General features: G+C 36.5%; 1 protein-coding gene across 1 annotated transcript in view; it reads left to right on the forward strand.

The window, feature by feature from the left end:
- The first annotated feature begins 19538 nt into the window (after positions 1-19538).
- Positions 19539-22780, forward strand: part of LOC124789807 (ATP synthase subunit C lysine N-methyltransferase) — a 99885-nt gene continuing 96643 nt past the window's right edge. Inside the window, exon 1 of the mRNA XM_047257288.1 lies at positions 19539-19712. Within this exon, the coding sequence (XP_047113244.1) occupies positions 19664-19712 (49 nt within the window). The 5' untranslated portion in view covers positions 19539-19663. The remainder of the gene's footprint in view (positions 19713-22780) is intronic.

Below are 22780 nucleotides of genomic sequence, written 5' to 3' on the forward strand. Positions count from 1 at the left end.
CGTAGGAAATCATTAACAGAGTTCTGAGCCTTTGTAGGTCAGGTGTGAACCAGTTATGCACTGATGTGAGACCATGTTTCCTCATAGTTCCCTTATTTTTTCTCATTACTTTAGGGCAGCAAGTTTTAAATGTATCTGACAATGTGCTAATTAATAATGTAAACGCTTTTTCAATACGATTACTTTCCAGCAGAATGTAATTCCAATTTGTCATCTTTATTTGTGTTCTGTAGTTATCAATGTTCTCTTCATTCAAAAGCCTAATGTGCTTAATTTTATTGGAGACAGATGCTGGCTCTTTTGTTATCAATTTTAACCAAATACCTTTATGGTCTGATAAAAAATGAGTATTGAATAGCCCTAGTTCATACCGATTTGTCCTAACATTTGTGATTACATTATCAAGGCAGACAGCCTGTCTTGTTGGGTTATGTGATCTTAGCATATTCAGAAAATTAAGTTGTTTAGGTGTGTTCTGCCTTATATCAATATTTATGTCACTAAAAATTAAAATCCTATATTTAGGCCACTTATCGAGGTGTAGTATCAGTTTCTGTAAGGCCTATGCAAATACTTTAACATCATTATCAGGTGTGCAGTATACAAACACAATTATGGGTTTTAACATGGGCAGTAACATTGCTGCTATTTCCAGTACATTTTCTATACAGTAATCATTAACACTAAGGGCGCTGTAATCCAAGTCTATACCACTACTAACATATGTAGAGGCTCCCCCATAGTTGTGTGTTGGTCTACAATAACCTGATACTAAATCATAGCCTGGGGGTTCATGTAACTGCAGTTGGTCTTCACTTAACCAGTGTTCATTGATTCATAATATAATATTCTTGTTCACTCCTAACAAAAAAACTCAGGTCATCAGTTTTGTTTCTTAATGACCTGATATTTATATGTACAAATAATGAGTCATCCTCACAAAGGGGTAGGTCTGGATTCCTCTGTAGCAGTATATTAGTTTGTTCACTTTGCTTTTACATACTTCTGTCACTTGTTGATTGTGTACCTACATCTCTGGTTAGTTTCTTGATCGTGTTGGATCCAGATGGTGACGAGATGATTTCCCTGGTGCCATCCATAAAAAATTCACTGCTCCTCTGTAGAACTTTTCTCGCTCTAGAAGATGCACATACAGCAGCTTCTTTGTTTTCACTCATGTCTTGCGTACTTGCTTTTCTCACTTTTACAGCTTGATTGCTTACACTCACTGGCTGAACACTTATGTAGTGATTTATTTCTGATAATCGATCCCTACAAGTGTACAGTGCTTCATAAACATTCCGTGTAGTGTTAATTTACGTGCCGTGGTATAGTTATTCTTTGACTTAGCTTTTGTTAGTTATTCTGTGCTGTTCATGTCTACACAATTCATTCATGTGTGTAGTGTTAAGTTATTGCTAAATATATATGGGAATAAAGGAATTGTTTTCTCCAACACCCACACTTACATTTAAATCATCTGCTCTTTGTATGTTTTTATTGAGTGACTGAAAACTTCCTTTTAACTGACCCACTCGACCTGGAGATGACAACATGACATTTATATGTGTAGATGATGTGCTGACAGTTCCTGGAGACTTTCTTCTTTGCTGGGAAGTGGACCAGATAATGGTTTCACTTTTGTTTATATGTGTAGTTGGTGCGCTGACAGTTTCTGGTGACTTTCTTCTCTGCTGAGAAGTGGACTGGATAACACTGTCACTTCTGTTTATCGTATGAACACCCTGCCCTAAAACGGGTGTCATCATATGACTGCAGTTTACTTTCTGGTTTATCATATCTGTATGGTATTGTAGACAGTAGCAGCCTAGTATGACGCATTTTTGAAATTAATCTTTGTACACTCGTTTTAAAAACTGCTGTGCTTCTGTTATTGTCATTAAAACCTGCAATAACTACCACTAAGTCGACCAAAGTGAAGCCCCTGGAGAGTTCGACTGCTTCCCTGACAACATTTTCAAAGCATGCGTGTGGTTTTACTACTGTTGACGTGCTGTGATTGAAAGATGCATTTAAGAGTGATGCACACCCACGCCCATGACTATCAGATAACAGCAGTATATTGTTTTTATGCTTGATCTGAATCATTTGACTACCAGTAACTGTTTTCGTGCGGTTGAAGGACGTTCCACTCCGTTCTGTTGTGCCATTTTTTGCAGCAATGTTGTTTTCTTGGCGGAATATTGACGCTAACGGTTGCTGGATTCAAATTGTGCACTGTAGGAATATTAGTTACTGCATTTTGTTTTGAATTAGAAAGAAGAGTGAGAGTGTTACGTATTCCAGTTTCACTTTGTAGGTATTTTCCAGTAATGCATCATATTGATGTCTGAGAAGTTGAAACTCGTCGAATATCATCGAGATAACTTCGTCTTTACTGTTAAACGTTTGATCTTTTCCTTGTTTACAGCATCTTCGACATAGCCAAATTTTTTGCTTTTCGCAAACATTCGTACAGCTGTAATGATAAACAGTCCTGTATTTAATGCACGAAACACCTTTAAACACACGTATATAGTAATAGCAGTTATTAATTTCTATCAGTTCCTTAGTTGCACATGTTCGATCTTGTAACGATGTGGATGCTGAGCACATGACTTCATTAACAGAGTTTACTGCATTTATGCTTCTCTTTTCCGCAACATTAGCGATTATGTAACACACGATACACTTGTCATCACAATACACGGAAAGCTTTTCACAAATCACATATTCCTTTTCGCAATTTTTGCTTAAATTCGCGGAACTAACACACAGACAATTTTCACCTTCCGCCATATTGACTGATTACCGTTAAAATACGTACAATAACGATAAATGTTTGAGATCATTTGGAAAAATATTTTAATAACTATGTAGATGACGTGACGTTATTCATCTACTCTTAGGGAAAAAAAGAGTGTTAATTGTGCGTTTATGGATGGTCAGTGTCGGGATCAGTGATTACGATTCCAGAAATAATTGATTGGACGAAGTTCAATTGCACACAGTCGTGTAGGGCGAATTATGACCTTGAAACTGGTTGTAGATGTATGCAGGTCAATTTCGTGACAGGCTAGTAAGGGTCGCGAGTGTGTCGCGGTATCAAGACTGCTTTCGCGCTGCCGATGGTTTGCTTTAAACTCGTAAAAATACAATTTAGGCGAATTCTTAATTATCGCGAAAGGGTAGATTATTTGATGAGCCATTGCGGAGGACGTAAATTTGGATAGAAAGATCAGTTTCAAAATCCAATATAAATCCTGTTGATCGAAGTAGCCTAACAACCCAAAAGCTCATACGCAGCTATCAGCAGAAACAGTGTACTACCTGTCATGCACATGTTTACACTCTACATCGAGGTGTGGATGATTTTTGGGCGCAAAATAAACATTTGAAAGCATTTGATTAAATAAAAAGGAAAAATATAAAGAAGTTTATTCGTATATTTTGTTATTTCATGAACAGTGATATTTTCTTATAGTGGTGTAGAGTTTTACGTATTATTAATATTGTGACAGACTGGTCGCAAGTGCTCTCGTTGCAAATCGAGTTTTGGGACTGACTAAGAGTAGCTGGTCCTTAAAGTCTAAAAAGTTAAGTGAAGAATAATATCACACTTAAATAACGCACTATCTTTATACTATATTAATCTAGCTACTTCGGAATCAGGTGATACGGTGGCTGTGTAGTTGTGTGTTGTCGACAACAAATAGGTAAACACTAACATAAACATTTTTCATGCTCTAATATCGAAGCGGGAAGGAAGGAAGAGACGACAACGACGACATACACGTATACATATACAAACGGTATACGTGGCGCTTTACAATACGACAACACAACGGACGTCATGGTATACAGCATCACACAACACATAGCAGACAATTGTAATAACAGATGAAGTATGAACGCCCCATAACTGTGAGATAAGAAAACAAAAACAATCTCTCTGTGAAACGTATGATCTCGAAGGAAGACATCCGCCCCAAACTACAGGATAGTGTATGTTGGAAGACAGTAACTGTTCTCGAAAGAACAGAATACTGTTGATGACCGTGCAGCTTTTCCCTGGAATAAATGATGACTAACTGAAACCCTCAGCTGCCGACAGCTGTTGTTGATATACCTCGATATGGACAGCTGAAAATGTGTGCCCCGACAGGGTTCGAACCCGGGATCTCCTGCTTACATAGCAGACGCTCTATCTATCTGAGCCACTGAGGACACAGATGAATAGCGCGACTGCTGGGACTTATCCCTTGCACGCTTCCCGTGAGACTCATATTCCCAACTGTCCACAATTCTACATATGTAATGTACCTTATAGACATTTGCCCATTCACTCATTACTCGCGCATGGTTTGGCGATTCCCGTAAGAGTGTGGGCAACCTGTGCACACTCACACAGACGAAGGTCTATGGCTGGGTAGGCTTTAACTATATATATGTAGAATTGTGGACAGTTGGGAATGTGAGTCTCATGGGAAGCGTGCAAGGGATAAGTCCCTGAAGTCGTGCTATCCATCTGTGTCCTCGGTGGCTCATATGGATAGAGCGTCTGCCCTGTAAGCAGGAGATCCCGGGTTCGAGTCCCGATCGGGGCACACATTTTCAGCTGTCCATATCGAGGTATATCAACAACACCTGTCTGCAGCTGAGGGTTTCAGTTAGACATCATTTATTCCAGGGAAAAGCTGCACGGCCATCAACAGTATTCTGTTCTTTCGAGAACAGTTACTGTCTTCAGATATATAGTTAAAGGCTAACCAGCCATAGACCCTCGTGTGTGCGAATGCGCACAGGTTGCCCAAACTCTTACGGGAATCGCCAAAGCGTGCACGAGTAATGAGTGAATGGGCAAATGTCTATAAGGTACATTACATATGTTGAATTGTGGACAGTTGCGAATGTGAGTCTCACGGGAAGCGTGCAAGGGATAAGTCCCTGCAGTCGCGCTATTCATCTGTGTCCTCGGTGGCTCAGATGAATAGAGCGTCTGCCATGTAAGCAGGAGATCCGGGGTTCGAGTCCCGGTCGGGGCACACATTTTCAGCTGTCCATATCAAGGTATTTCAACAACACCTGTTGGCAGCTGAGGGTTTCAGTTAGTCATCATTTATGTGGGAAGAGTTGTAATGATGGAACTGAATGTCTTGCAACCATGGATGTTTGCTGTTGATACAAGCCTTGTAGGATTGACTGAGTGCTTTCCGTACCTCATGCATGAATCTTGCTCCACTACTTCCTTCATAGCTGTCAGTCCCAAAGTAGTTCTGAACACGTAGTGGAGATCGTTGGAAACTGCAGTCTCACTTATGGCAGCTTTATCCAAAAATTCTTGAAAAAGTAATATATTCAAGACTTATTTCACATATTTGTAAAAATTAAGTACTAACAAATTGTCAGTTTGGTTTTCAGAAACCCTTTTCTTCAGAAGATGCTATACATACTTTCACTGATCAAATATTAAATGTTTTGAATAACTGAGTATCACCCAGTGGGATTTTTTGTGACCACTCAAAGGTGTTTGACTGAGTGAATCACGAAAGTCTTCTAGATCACCTTAAGTATCCTGGTATGAGTGAGACAGTGCACCAATGATGTCCCACAATGTTCAGTCATGCCTACAGGGTATATCATTACTGGCATTATTCTTGGTATTTAAAGAGATATAAAATAGGAAAAACCAACAATTGGGGATTCACAAGCAGGGACATGGTACGGAAAAGAATCAGTAATCATGAGCAACATACAGGGAAGGGAATATATGATGCATAGGGTGATTTCCCATGGTTACTTGGAGACAATGATGTGGGCATTTTATCCATGATGGCGCTCTCCTGGCCCACTGGCTACAGATTTTTATGGAAAGGTGTTAGGTGGTCACAGTCTGGCCAGCAGTCACAAGGCTGGCTGGAGGCCTGCAGCAAGTTGAAGTGGTGGACACTGATGTCAAGATGCACGAGGCAGCATAAGCGGTGGACGTGAGTGGCCGTGGAGGTGGAGGTGGGTAACTAGTGTAGTGTAGGGCAGACATGTGGATGTTCCGCACTTGCAGTCCCGGGGTTGGCCGCTGTGGCGTCTATGCCAGTGGCATCAGTTGCAATTCCTCCAGAAACACGCATGGTCCATTGTCTTTTACATAATTGTTTGGTTCTGTATTTTTAAGCACGCATCTCTGGAAGATTTTTGAGTGAGAACCATTGAAATCATCAGTGCTTATGAACTGGTAGTACATGAACTTGGCAGCTCTCTATGGCCTTATTTTATCGTATAGTGGCAGAGGGGTCATGACCTCTGTGAGTCAATGAGATGGTAAATAGAAATCATTTAAATGTGAACATAGGTTTTTGCAGTCATTGTCACAGTCAATAAAACTGTTCGGGATATGTAACCTTAACGATGAGGTAGACACAAAAGGATTGGTAACGCTCCTACTCAAATTTTTTGTAGTTATTTATGTGTCTTACAGCGATGTCAGAAACTCAATAAAAATGCAAAATTTTATTGTGCTGTGATAGGCTACACGCCTTTTTATTCAGCCCAGGTGCTGTCACTAACTGAGACTGACGCTGCCCATTCATAAGTGCTAGTTTGGAAACAGGATGATTGGTGGATCTTGATTCCAGTTGGTACAGAGGGAAAGGGGGAGAAGATGACACTTAAGTACAAAGCTGGTCACATATTTGCAGATCCATTTGGACCTGTTTGCTATGGGTTGTATGGCTCTCCTTGGAGTGCCTGAATCCTTAGCAGCGTTTTTTCTGCCGTCAACCATGTCAGTCTCATCAGATACGATTACATCTAAAATATTGAAAATTTCTTAGCCATTGCTGGCTCCGTGCTTGCTGTCATGACCATAATCCACACATATGTATTCAATGTGTAGCCTACCCCTACATGTGCCACATAGTCCTTCTGCTGCTGTATACCTTTGCTCAGATCTATGTACCTCCACTGATACACAGTTGTTGGAGATACGGGTCAGCCCCATAGACATCTATTTTGTGTGCTGTGCTAATTTTTATACACACATAATGTATCTGTGTATGAAATTCGGTAAACCTCAGAATTTTACTATACCATAAATTTGCCATATTATTATTATTTCCAACAAAACATTCATCTCAATACATAAACTATGATATCACACAATCTAGAAATGCAATGATGGCCTAGCAAGGGTTTATCTATCAGGGTGTGGTGCTTCTCATTCATATAGTGCCTACAGTTCACAATCGGCAAAATTTCAGTGCTTGTAGAATTTGCCTTCTTCACTAATTTTGTGACATATGTCATGATGTTATTATTTCTATCAGTAGGAAAACATGTTCACACCTAGCACATGCACTATAGCATCACACACATTGTAGTAACACAGTGGTGGCTTAGCAATGGTGCTTAGCAATGATAAATAATTCGGTGTGTAATCTGACACTGCAAGCCCTTATCAGTGACCATGATCTAATGCACACTCTCTCTCATATCTGCACTGCTTATCTACAGATGAATCCTCTCTGTCATGCAGCACAGGTAAAAGAACAAAAGCATAAGATTATCATCAGGAGATAGTATATGGAATATTACTTAATATAGAAATTTATTAAACTGAGTAACTCAACTGTATAGATATAGTTTTTTCTATTTATCAGTTAGCAAATGTGTCAAATAACAGAGCTGAAATGGTACAACAGCATGGTTACTTGGTCAAGCATTTTATTTATTGAATTATTAATGATGACTAATATAGAGATCTTTGGTTTATAATGTGGATTCATGCAGGAAAGAGCATTTAGATTTATGTTGAATCCAATGTTCAAGGTTACTAGTAGCTATTATTATGTATAGTAGTATTAAATCAGCTAACATCCAGCTATGATGGAACTAGTAGTGACTCTGGCATAAGATACATTTTAGTTGATAAAGGTTTGTATAATTCAGTTTTTTTCATGTTATTTGCTAAGTAAAAATCTTTTATCCTGTACCATTCTCCAAGTATGAATTCCTAGAATTGATTTTTTGTACCCAAATTCCATTAACAGAACCTAAGGACACAACAATATTCCTTGTCTGCCTGTATCACATCTAGCAGGATGACCAGCAGAATATCCAGTAGCCTTATCAGTGTGATGTCTTGTTCCCATTCAAATATGAAGACTCTCTTGTTGTATCAATCATCTATTTCCTATCATTGTTCACTGACTTGGGGTAATACCCCCAATCTCTGATCAGAATCTAGTTGGTCTGTCAGAAGAAACTCCATAATCTATGAGTGCATCAACTGATATACACAACTTTAAATATAGTAACACACAATTAAAACATACAGCATGTTGTGCTGATGTCCCAGCTCAGTAATGTAAGCTCGGACATCTGTATGGCATGTTGTCAGTTTTAATTGTGTATTATATTACTTGCGGCAAGCTGATGTCCTCTGTCATATATTATTTGATGCAAAATCACTATTTTACTTCCAATATTGTAGCAAGCATGTACAACTACTGCAATAATGTTACAAGATACAATGGTGACAGCATATTTCTGTCAAAGCAGGTTGCCGTAATAAAAAAACTGCTAGCGAACTTACCTAACTCGATTCTCCAAGAATAATATAACTCTCAGATCACCCCCAAACTCATGCAATTTCAAAAATATATGAAACTCAAATGCTTTGTTTGGAAACAATTGCACCATTTGTATAAGTAAAAAAAATTGATGTTTTATTAAATAGAATTAAGTTTTCTCGTACATAAGTGAAAATTACAGCTTTTAGAGGAATTTGAATAGGTTTACACTTATTCTATGATCATTGGTGGTATTACACATGTAATGAATGCTATAACATTATTGTAAAATAAGTTTAACTTGAAACCTATTGGTGAAATAGATAAAGAAAATTTAGAATTGATAAATAAAACAAAGTATAGAGTAGAAAGCACATGTTGTTAAACGAAATAATAGAACTATCAAACGGTATTATGCAAATTCATCGTAAATAATGAAGGATTTTTTGGTCTTCTTGTACAATTTATCAGAAAAAACAGTATCTGAGATTCAAAATTATTATTTGGAAACTTCCTTTTCATTTTAGGGTCAATATCACACTCCAACCACGAAACAGCTGAACTCTAGATCTCTTAGTCTTTTACTTCAAAATGTCATTTATTTTGGAAAGAAAAATAAAGTTAACACAAAGAATAATTATTTACAGAACTGTAGGTTACGAACATAAATATAACCCTACAAACGACTTCAAAAGTCTTTACTACTTGGCAAGAAAATACAGACATAATTTTTAAAAAGATAGTTCAAATTTTAAGCTCATTATTTCAAATAAAATCTGTGTACTTATAAAAGAGGCAAATGAACACCACTTTGGCTCAAAAAACAATTGATGGGATAGTAAATGGTTAAGCACATGCAAATTAATCAAATTTTAGTTATGATGATGTAGAAATGCATATTCTTCAAGATGAAGTTTGGTACTTTAAGACAGATAAAAAACTCTAAAATAGGAGATAGGGCTTTATAGCATTATTTCATAAAATCGCTTTTACTTTAGGAATTGCACATTCTGGTGATAATATGGCAATAAGAACCCATTTTAGAATATTTCAGATATAGAATTTAGTACAACAAGTGTACAGGAAAAAGGTCTTATAATTGATAATGACAGTGAAAGAAAAAAAAGAAACTGACAATTGAAACGATGTAAATCTTCCATAAATATGTAGATGAACAATAAAATTAACAATGAGCCTATTGCTGATGATGATCTATATATCTGCAATGCAAAATTCATTTGCATAAAGGTTTTTGATAATTTAGTCGCAAATAAAACCACAAGTGATTACTTAAATTTTCTTCTGAAAGGATTTAAAAATAGAAATAGAGCATAAAAAAAACCAACTAAGTTGTTGTTTTTTAGTTGATTATAAACAATATTAATCTAGTTTTTGACAAAGAAAGAATGTAGCTTTCCATTAAACTGGAAGCACATACAGCAGAGCCCTGCTAATTCGAAACCCCAGTAATCCGAACCTTTGGTTAATCTGAACATGAAAAATGTTAGTCTAAGTATGGAAAACTGTGCGGTAATTTACTGTACATACACACATTTTTAATTTACACAGTGCAGTAAATATGTATTAGAAAAATTGGGAAGAAAACATTAGGTTTAAGCAATGCATAACAATGAAAGAAAAGCTTTCAAACCAACTAAAATACAGTGGATATTTTAACCCTACGTTTTAGATGCCAAAAACTTACTTATTGTTTTCTGGCGCAATTAAGACAGCCTGTTATATGACGCACAGTTGCGCCATCGTCTCATAAACATCAAATCAGCAGGTATAGCTCCAAACAACGTACTGCGAGGTCAAGGGCTTCTGCTGCGTCACAGTGTGGCACCAGCTCTCCTTTGTCGCTTTCAGGCTCATTGTCACTTCGGTCACAGCAATCCATTTTTTCCTGGTCTTGAGTCACAGCAGCAACCTAATCAGCGTCAGTAAGGTTCGCCACAAATGCCCCATCCGCTGCCATCCACTTATCTATGTCTCCTTCACTAGCCTCTCCACATCCCGAGATTGTCTGTATCATTTTTAGTAGATTTTCCTCTTCATTTTCAACTAGGCTGTCCTGAAGGGTCAAGAGATGTCCACAGTTTTCTCCACAATTTTCTCAGAGTATTTTCTGAGATATTCTGCCATGCCTCAGCTGCCCAGTAAACAACATCCTTCACATTGGTATTTTTTATTTTCTCCATTAAAGGAATGCTATCATCTTGGATCAGTATTCTTAAAAACTGTTTTCCGTAAATCAGTTGTGGTGTTTGGAGTACGCCCTGATCCATCGGTTGTAGAGGTGGTGTAACATTCAGTAGCAAAAACTTCGCCACAATTTCTCCATCACAAAATTCCTCATTGCTGGAGTGAAATGGCGTGTTATCAATCAGAAGGATTGCATGGGGAGACAAATGATTTTTCTGAGAAAACCGTGAACAGACGGACAAAATGGCAGTGAAACCATTCTTTGAACAGTTTACCATCCATCGATGCTTTCTTCTGGTTGCGGTAATATATGAGCAGGAACTCCATGTTGCAGTTTTTAAAAGCTCTGCGTCTAGGAAATTTGCCGATCGGCATTGAAGACAGTTTGTGATCACCAGCCGCGTTTCTGCACGCTAATAAAGTCACAAGATCTTTGCACATTTTAAAACCAGGAGCATTGCTTTCTGCTTTTGATTCCAGGCTTTTAGTTGGCAATGCCCTGAAATTGAGGCCAGTCTCGTCAGCGTTATAAATTTGTTGGGGAGAGTACTTTCCCTCTCATATCATTTTTTCAAACTCACCCAAGTATTCCTTCGTTGCATCACGGTGAGAAGGAAGCTTCTCTCCAGTCATTGTTAGCTGACGGATTCCATGACGTTTTTTGAATCTGTCCAACCAACTCGTACTCACACTAAGAGACTCAACACCATAACTTATTCAGGTAAACAGCCTCCTCCTGAACCACAGCTTCACTCAAAGGAGTTCCCTTTTCTATTTCCTTTTTAAACCAAAGGAAAATAACTTCATCCACTTCATGGTACTGGGACTGTTTCAAAGACTGCTGAATTTCGAGTGTTTTTCCCAAAGACATTGCATAGGACTGTTCAAGTTTCACTTGGTTCTTCTTCCAATCACAAATGGTTGCTTTACAAACACCCAGTTCCTTTGCCAATTTAGATACATTCTCATCACTGTCTGTCCACTTCAAAGCATTCATTTTTCTTTGAGAGTTAATGTTGTATGTTACCGTTTCCTCATGACGAAAGTACATACAACACTACACGATCGATAACACATAACCAAGTGCTGTGCAAGCCAATTGGCAGTGCACGGGCCTCAGACACTACAAAGGTCTCAACAATACACAACAACAAGAGCAGGGAGTGAGAGTGAACCATTGTTCCCACACTTGTTCCCGTTTGTTACCATGGTGTACCTACTGATCTGCTTGGTATACTTCATTCTAGAAACTCGTCACTGTAATTCCAGCCAATCTGAACAAATTGGTGGTCTGAACAAGGTCTGGTCCTAATTAGTTTGGATTATTGGAACTCTACTGCATTTGTATAAAAGTTACATTTTTTGGCTATGTTAATTACTTGGAAATTGATGTATGTAAAGGAAATAATAAAAAATATAGCCAAATAAAACAGTATTTTAAGAAATAGCACCAATGCATCGAAAAAAATTAGAAACTTAACATGCGTAAAAATATTTATGTCATCCAGCATTATATAAATTGATTAATAAAATCAAGATCTTTTTAGCTGTCAGTAAAGATACACAAGCTAGACAAATTGTATTTATAATACTAATGAAATTTTTAATGTAGTTAATATAAAATAGTATTAAAGCATCAGTTATGATATGATTTTTATGGAAGGGATATTTCTTCTGCAGTCGATTATCACCTAACAAATTTATTTTGTAATGATAAAAATGAACATAGGAAATTTGAATTCCTAAGTATCTAAAAATAACCATCTGTAAATTTAGCTCCTTAATTTTTCTAATATAATATATTATTTTATTATATCATGGATTTAGAACATTATTATCACTTCTACAGCATGTAATCGTTGTTTAGCACTTATTAGGACCATTGTCCTGCATCACTCTTTTTGTTGAATAAGCAGTGCTTATAATCATCAAATAATGTTCTATGATTTATAAATCATTTTGTCAGACATTTGTATTTTATGAGTCTCTTCTCCACTTATTCTCCTTTAGACCAGTTTTATAAATTCACTCATAATTTTCCATTACATTCAGTTTTCATCTTTCCTACAGCTTATTTTTCACTTTTCGAATCTTATATGCATTTGGATAGTCGCTAGTATCAAACAGCTGGATCATATATCTAATATCTTTATAAGGCTCTTCATTTTTTGGTTCAAATGAATGAATCTGTACCTCGAAAGCAAAATTCAGTTATTTTTTCCATATTGTAAGACTAATAAATATATTAATGGCAATCATACATCAATTCTTTTGATTAATTAAAAAGACTCATAGCCACATAAATCAGTTTACTGAATAAAATTACCTTATTTTCCACAAATTTTGGCGGTAATTTTTCATTAAAGATTGACCTGCTTTAAATAATTATTTTAGTTATTAATTTATTTTTTCTGAAGTCATATCTAAATACACTTTATTTCTTTGTTTTCCACAGCTTTTCCAGACACTAAATTGTTAATCAGAGTGTATGTATCTATCTCAAAATCATTTGTTGTTTTTGCCTACATTTGTGTACTGATACATATGTAGTTCTACAATCAATTTGACTGATTAAAGTTTATATTTGTATTAACCTTTTTAAACTATAATCTAAGTTCTCAATGTTGTTTTAAATTTCAATATTGCAATATGTTCTGATTTGGAGTAAGTAATTTTGGTAGTAATTTATATTCATTTGCTCCAGGAACTATTTCATTCTCTGAAACTTGTAGCAGGTCTTTGGATTCAACATGCAGTTATTTCTTATACCAAAAATCTACTTCAACAAAATAATTTAATCTGAATTATTTTTTGTGCTAAGTATACACTTATTAAATAAATCTAAATTATATTTAGGTCAATTTAAGGCAATAAATCTTCCATAAGACAAACTCCACATCATTGACCATCTATATAACTTATTAGCATTGTTGTGGTCTTCAGTCTGAAGAATGACTTAATGCACCTGTTCATGTTGGTGTATGCTGTGCAATCCTCTTTATTTCTGAATAATTACTCCAGCCTACATCCATCTCAATCTGCTTACTGTGCTCATACCTCCCTATACAACTTTTACACCCCCTCCCCACACACAAACACACACACACACACACACACACACACACACACACACACACACACACACACACACACACACACACACACACACACACACTTCCCTCTACTACCAAATCTGTGATAATGTTTCAGCATATGTCCTCTATCAATTGGTCTCTTCTTTTAGCCAAATTTCCCCAGTCTGATTCAGTATATGCTTATTTTTTATTCGCTCTACCAATACAATTTCCATTATTCTTCCATAGCATCATGTTACAAAGGCTTCTGCTCCTTTGTAGTCTGAACCTCTTATCTTCCACATTCCACTTGCATACTGTACTACAATCCGTACACATATGATCAGAAGAGACGTTCTAAAAGCTATATTTGCATTTGAAGATAAAAAATTCTCATTTCTAGAAACGCTGTTCCTGCTATTGCCAGTCTGCAACTGGCATCCTCTCTACTTTAGCCATCATCAGTTATTTTGCTGTCAAAGTTGTAAACCTGATGTACTACTTTTAGTCTCTCATTTGCTAATCTAACTCTATCAGCATCACATGATTTAATTTGGCTACATTTCATTATGTTCGTTTAGCTTTTTTTATATTCAACCTATAAACTATCTTTAAGAATCTTTCCCTTCCATAAAACTGTTCTTCCTAGGCCTTCATCATCTCTGAAAAAATTACATTGTCATCAGAAAACTGAGAATTATTTCTCCCTGATGTTTGATTGCCTGTATGAACGTCTCCTGGTTTACTTTACTGCTTGATCAAAGCACAGATTGAGTAACGCTGGGGATAGACTAAAACCTGTCTCGCTCCCTTGTCAACTATTGCTTCCCTTTTCTGCCCTTCAACTCTTGTACCTGCAATCTGGTTTCTGCAGAAGTTGTAGATGAATTTTCGCTACCTCTTATCTTTCTGAATATCAAAGGGTATATTCCACTCAACATTGTCAAAAACTTTTTCTAAAGCTACAGGTGGTATGACTATATCTTTCCATTTCTTCAATCTATGATCCAAGGTAATCTGTATGGCCAATATGGCATTGCGTGTCCCTGTTATTATAAAATATAAATTATTAATTTTCCCATTTGGTGAATTTTGAACTCCATGGCTGTGGACTATATTACTTTAAAAACCCAAATTGATTCTTTTCGATTACCTTGCTTCTTTTGTGAAAGAGCTCTCAATGGAAACATTAGCCAAGTGTCACTAAACATATGTTGTTTCTTATTAAAACAAAGCAAAATATTGAAATAAATACTATGAAGAGGCAGAAGTATACAATTCACTCTACAATATGTTTGTGCACGGCGAAAAAGGTTAACTTTTGACGTTAACACACGATGACATCATTTTGTTCATCAACATCAAAATTTTCTCGATGTGAAACGTTGTCCTTGGTATTTCATCCCATTCTGTCCCATCGTGTTCTGTTCTGTTGATGGCCTGTGTGAATTGAAATGCAATGAGAAATTTTTTGACGTTCCATCATGTTTCATTTCATTCTGTCAATTAAATAAAAAATATAATGAATCCTATTTATATGTAAATTATAACTAGACAATTAACCTAGGAGAACGAAACTAATTACATAGTCCACTTTTATACTCTAGCTTCCAAAACTAATGCCCCACACCCATCCCATTATTTACTGAATCTAAGTCCAATGTACAAGACATCATATATGCTGAACTACTGGTGTGTGTTATGCAATGATAGATATGATTTTTCTAATACATTCAGTGGTGCATGTGGATACTCCCTGAAAAATATGTTAGGAATAGAGTTATTCGTAAAGAAGCAATAATTTAAACGTCATGCATAATGCTGAAGTTTACCACAAACAAAGAAAATATAGTAAGCGATTAACCTTTTTTCCTTCATTGTTTTGCGAGAAGTACCAGGCATTAAAATTTTCAAAATGTTTGAAAATTCGTGCAAAGTTTGTTGGCAGCCACTAAGCACTCTCAATCTCAAATACTCTGGTTAATTTGCAGGCTTGAGCTATGCCGCCTCAAGACAAATACACACTTTCTAACTTTAATGCTTAACTTCTTGTGTTAAACTGTAACGTAAATTATTGTACATCTTAATGAGTAGATTATGGTCATATTTTAAGTTTTGTAATTCAGCAGAATAAGATACCATACTGTAAATCAAATCTTTCATGCCCGCAAAGTCTTTACATAGGCAACCAGTAACTGGTATTTAACAACGAAAATCACCAAGAGACTTGAGAAGTTATTTTATGTTCACAACCAATTTCGGAAATTTAATATGCCTTATTCAGTCTCAATATGTACCTCATGTACAGACATTCAATTTGCCAATATTGAGACATTAGAATGTCTATACTTGAGATGCACATATGGCATCAAGATGGCATATTGATTTGCCAATACTGGTTGTGAAAATAAAATAACTTCTCAAGTCCTATGGCTGTTTGGTGAATTTCCTTGTTAAATATTCAACTAGCCGCTGCCCCCCTTCCACAATGGATCATAGAGTAACTTGTATTGTGCACCAGTTAGTAATTTAGATATGACAGCATGTAGATATTTTTAGGCTTAGCAGAACCTGAAATTAAATAGTTCATGTGCAACAGAAGTAGAGTTCCATAACAGATCCTATATAATAGTAACTATTTACCGAGCACCTGCAGGAAATTATAATCTATTCATAAATCATCTAGAAGCTCTTCTGGGTTATTTAACAGGAAGAAACAAAGAAATTTTGATTGCTGGTGACTTTAATACAGATTTTCTAATGCAATCTTCGAGTAAACATTTACTGCAGTTAGTAATGTTGTGTTTCAATCTAACTCACACTGTAAACTTTCCAACTAGGATCACTAAATCCTCAAGGACAGCCATTGATAACATTTTTTTAGACAAATCAAAGCAACAAAATCATATCATAAAACCTGTAATAAATGGACTATCGGATCATGACATGCAGCTGCTTGTTTTAGATGTAAATTCTAAGCAGATTATAAAGACTGCTAAATCTGAGTACAGGAGAGTACTCAATCAACCAAAAATTGAGTATTTTAGAAAACTGCTCAAAGATATGAACTGGAAAGATGTTTATAGTGCTCATGACATGAATGAAAAATTTAACACATTCATGAACAATGTCAGTACCATGTTTGAAAACTGTTTTCCTCTTAAAGTTACTCAAATTAAACAGAAGTCTATAATAAAACCATGGATCACACAAGGAATAAAGATTTCCTCTAAGACAAAAAGGAAAATATATCTCTCGACCAAGAATAGCTTCAATGCTGATGGTTTAGCTAAATACAAGGAATACTGTAAAATATTAAAAAAAGTAATCCAGACATCTAAACAAATGCACTACAAGAAGAAGATAGCAATGTCAGGGAACAAAATAAAAACAATATGGGATATAGTGAAAGAGGAGACTGGTAGAACCAGAAAGGAACAGGAGCATATAGCACTAAGTGTAGATGACACATTAGTAACCAATGGGCATAGTGTGGCAAATCTATTTAACAAGTACTTTATACCCGTTACTGATAGAATGGGATTGTCAGGATCAGTAAATAATACCCTTGAATATCTGAAACTAGCCTTTACAAATAGCTTCAGGTACATGAATATGTCACTCACTTCACCAAAAGAAATAACTTCCATAATAAAATCTTTAAGAACAAACTATTGTAGTGGTAACGATGAAATATCAACATAGTTAATTAAGGCATGTTCTTGTGAGTTTAGTACAATTCTAAGTTACTTGTGTAACCAGTCAATTATAACTGGGACATTTCCTGACTGGCTGAAATATGCAGATGTTAAGCCTCTATTGAAAAAAGGGGATAAAGAGATGCCATCAAACTACAGACCGATTTCACTTTTGCCAGCATTCTCAAAAATTTTAGAAAAAGTAATGTACAGGCAGCTTCTCAACCATCTGACCACAAATAACATATTATCAAGAACACAGTTTGGATTTCTGAAGGGTTCTGATATCGAAAAGGCTATTTACACCTACAGTGAAAATGTACTTAATTTATTAAATAACAAGTTACAAGCAGCAGGTATTTTCTGTGATTTTTCAAAGGCATTCGATTGTGTAAACCACAACATCCTTTTAAATAAATTAGAATTCTATGTTGTCACGTGCAGTGCTGCAAAATGGTTCAAGTCATACCTCGCTAACAGGAAACAAAAGTGTCAGTGCAAGGGACTAGTGAATTAAATCATCAGTCATCATCAGAATGGGAAGAAATTACATGTGGTGTCCCACAAGGATCCATCTTAGGGCCATTGCTTTTTCTTGTGTACATTAATGATCTCTCATCAGTTACACTGCCACAAGCAGAGTTCGTTTTGTTTGCAGGTGACACAAGTATTGCAATAAATAGTATGTTGAGTGTAGTTCTAGAAAGATCTGCTAATGATATTTTCATGGATATTAATAAATGGTTTACAGCCAACTCACTGACATTAAACTTCGAAAAGACTCACTATATGCAATTCAGGATTTGTAAGAGGTTTCCACCCAGCATATGCATAAAGTACGAAGAAGAGCAGATAGAAGAGGTTCACAGTCTTAAATTCCTGGGATTACAACTTGATAATAAATTCAGTTGGGAGGAACACACCACAGAACTGCGGAAACGCCTTAACAAGTCTGTATTTGCAATTCGAATGTTAGCAGACATAGGCGACATAAAAGTGAAAAAGCTTGCATACTTTGCCTACTTTCATCCCATAATGTCATATGGTATAATATTTTGGGGTAACTCTTCAAGTCAAACAAAAGTTTTCAGAGTCCAAAAGCGTGTAATACGTATTATTTGTGGAGTAAATTCAAGGACGTCTTGTAGAAACCTCTTCAAAGAACTGGGTATACTAACTACTGCCTCTCAGTATATTTACTCCATAATGAGATTTGTCCTAAATAATATATCTCTTTTTCCAACAAACAACTCAGTTCATACATACAATACCAGGAACAAAAATGATCTGCACAAGGACTTAAAAGTACTTACTTTAGTTCAAAAAGGGGTCCACTACTCAGGAACACTCATCTTCAACAATTTTCCAGCAAACATAAAAAATTTAGCTACAAATAAAGATCAGTTTAAAAGGAGCCTGAAAGACTTACTAGTGGCCAACTCCTTCTACTCCATTGACGAATTTTTTAATAGAAACAAATGATGTATTGTATATATTCATACCATTAGTATCGTTATTTCAGCTTAAAAAAATAGGATCTCCTCAACACGGATCTATGGAACGAAAAACTAATCTAATCTAATCTCATTATAAAGAGCATTGCGCCGTCGATAGCCTCGAACTTCCCTTGCTGCGGTGTTCTTATAAAAGAAAGTTTTCGAAAACGTAGTTTTCTGAGTGGAAAATTTTGAAACGAGCGCAAGGTAACTCTCAGTACTCTTTTGAGATACTCATTCAACCTAGCCACGATTGTATGAAAATTGAGGAGAATTGAAATGATGACGGAATGCATAACTGTCATTTTTAGATGATTTTTGTGATGTTTCCAAACGGAGTTGACTCTTTATCGACTGACAATGTCCGAATCGATTTTGAATACCGCAAGGGCGCAAGCATCTCGAAAGACTCGAACACATTTCGTTGTTGGGAAGCCGCAAAGACTAAAAATTTCTTTTGTACTTTTTTAGGAAATTGAACTTGATACAGTAATCTTTAAAAACACTATCAACTGTAAACAAAAGATTTACAACAATGCAGCAGTTACAGTTAAACAGATTATTGTTAGAGTTAATTCGCATCCTAACACTGTATGTAGATGTTTTGATGAGCGTGTGGAGAAATGGAAGAGTCAAGGAGTAAAACCGGTCTTTTGCTTGTTGGCATTACAGGTGTTGTTGGCATTAAGGATTATTGCTATGTGTATAAGATTTAATGTACTTCAAAAAATTCAGTTCCAGGCATATATTGAGTAAAAGCTACATAATGCCACTCATGCACTTTTGTAGTTTTTATTTTCGTCATCTGTACATAATACGTCTAAGTACTCGTCGGAGAATTTATCATGCGGTTTAAGTTTTTACTTCGAAAAGTATGTTTATTATGGCGAGGACGTAAACGCTAGGCTACGCTACAGACCTAACTTACCACCGTTTGTATTTACTTTGGGTTACACAACAGATCGGGCTATCACAATCAATATTTAAAAAAAGTGGGGGGGGGGGGGGGGGAGTTCTTTGGCGACAATATCACTCACTAACCAAAATATGTATAAATTGTTGTGATTGATTTCCTGTAGGTTTGTTTCGGTACTGTACTTTGATCAAATTTTATTGCATTAGACAAATAGTTGAAAAATACTGTGAAATTTCCTTGACCGACGTTTCCTTAAGCTTGACGACAGTGTTTTGAAATCACACATTAACTAATATAGGCCTATTTAAAAGGCTAATAAGATTTGTTGGATGAAATATAGCCAACAACATAGCAGAGGGGGAACAGATAGGCCGATATTTCAGGGATTATCAGCGTTCATTTTTCTTTGAGTTTTGGTTGTACTAATATGCTAGAGAAGAGAGAATTTATGAATATCAATGACTGACATGTAATGCAATACATTCCTATGTGTACTTAAATCAAAAGTATATGCCTCAGCTAACCAAGACTAGTTGTGTTTTAGGCCTTACGTATAATAAGAATCAATCCCCAATTGTTTTGTCAACTAACAAACAGAAGCTTGGATTATTTTGTTTCTGTAGCTTTCAGTGTTCAAATGGCCACTTGGATTGGTATATACCGCTATACTAAACAATCAGTCCACCACCATATGGTATCAGGATGGTTCATGCAGAGATGTGGGGTTGGTTTGTGTTCCATACACATTTCACTCTATTATTATTTCACCATTAACATGTGACTCGTAGAACGGCTCCATTTGGAAGGTAAGGGAATGGAAGGGATATCCTTGAGGGCGGCTGCACAACGTTTTCTGGCACTATGAAGTTAATATCATTATTGTGATACATTGCATGAAACTTGAGTGCCTAGAAGAAACCTTCATTCTGAATTGATGTTTTTTGTTCAGCAGAAGTTTAAAAGGCTGGTATTTGCTATCTGAAGTTGTGACGTTTCATATTCTGCCCTCCCAGTGATGGATCAACTGAACCTACCAATACAGAATGTTGCCATCATTCTATAACATAATGATGATGTGGCATGTGACTTCATGTATACACAAACAGAAAGAAAGCAGAACACTGCCAGTATTTCTTTTTTTTCTGAATTAGTTTTTGGAATGTCGTTTGCGGTAGCAGTCTGATCTGTAGTGTATCTCAAGGTCAAGGTTAGGTTGAAAAGTAACATTTTATTGCAAGTTAGGAAAGCCAACAAATGTATGAAGTCATAGATGTGGTGACATACTTATCTGTAAGGCAGAATATCCTGAAGTACCTTAGCAAATAAGTGTTGAGAGATAAGTGCAGTTTTACAAAGAACTTGTTCAGTCCTGATTTGAATGAAGTACAGTAAGCAGTTGTCAGGAATAGTTGTTCTGACTTGCAGCAAGTTGTTCTGTTCATCTCACTCGGTAAAAACCTAGGCCACATATGGTTTCAACATACACACAAATGTTCCTCACATTTTACTGTGTTGTTTTTCTTTTTGATGGGTACCAAGATTGATTGCAAGAAGTCATTATGCCACTCTACCTTCGACTATATTTCTGTGCATATTCCCAACAGCTCTTCCTTTACATCTGAAGTTTTTAATGGTTCTGTTGGCAGCTCTCAGTGCCTGTGCCCTTTCATTTTTCATCTCCTTAGGAACGGCTTCCAGTTCTCTCTTTATTATACTTTCTACTTCGTGTTCATGTTGTTCTGTATTGTCTTCATCCACCATTGTATATCCTCTCATTGTATTCCTTCTGCACCTCCTTCACTTCACATTGGCCATTCACCATCCTGCCAACCTCAATCTCTGTCTCGATGCTTCCATCCCTGGATAAGATTTGGCATTTGTCAAGCTATTTTTACACATTTTTTGGATTAATTAATACTAATATGTTGACATTTATCATTTGGTATTGATTTCTAGATGTAGCTCCTTCTTTTGTGGTTCTTGAACAAGATGTTTTGTACCATAATAGGTAACATAGGATGCAGGATGTTCATGACACACAGTTGGTGCTGCCAGAGTTCCCTCTATTACTACCAGCCATGACTTCCCACAGCATGATGTGAGGAATAGCACCACTGAGTCTCTCCAAAACACTGGAAGAATGGGGCCTCACTGTAGATAACTGCAGTACTCATTGACAATGGTCATCTGAGGTACAGCAGAACCGCGATTCATCACTGAACACAGAGCAGTCCATTCTTCCTGGTCATGCACCACTCCAAATGCAACCATTTGTGCTATGGTGTTAATGGCACCGTATACCGGGGGCAGTAATGCTCTAGTCCACCTGTTTGTATTCTCCAACTATTGGTGCAGTATGACACAGAATGTTGCAGGGGATCTGTTACTTGTTGTTGGATAGTAGGCACAGATTTGAAGGGTTTACATTGCTGCACAATATGGCGATCCCCCCTTATGGTGGTCAATCAAACAGAACCATAACAATTGGTATACCAGCTCCCACATTGCCATACATAGGACCACTGCTATGTCCAAATGCCTCACAAATTTCTATACTGCACAATTTGACCAGGCAATGAAATAGAGACCCATGACAAAGCCCCAATCTAAAGCTGCCGAGTGCTGATAACACTGATTCAAATGTGTATGCGGCATCTCCATGTCCTTCACAGTGGTCATTCAGCATCTGACATTGTTCGTGCCCCTTTTGTACCCTACCAGATCTGATAACAGCATTAATGCACTCTGGTGGCAATTCTACTTGTCTATGTGCAACTCTAATCATTTATATACCTGCCGATGGTGTGTACATGTATGAAGTTAC

The sequence above is a fragment of the Schistocerca piceifrons genome, chromosome 3, assembly GCF_021461385.2.
Source record: "Schistocerca piceifrons isolate TAMUIC-IGC-003096 chromosome 3, iqSchPice1.1, whole genome shotgun sequence".
Classification (NCBI taxonomy): domain Eukaryota; kingdom Metazoa; phylum Arthropoda; class Insecta; order Orthoptera; family Acrididae; genus Schistocerca; species Schistocerca piceifrons.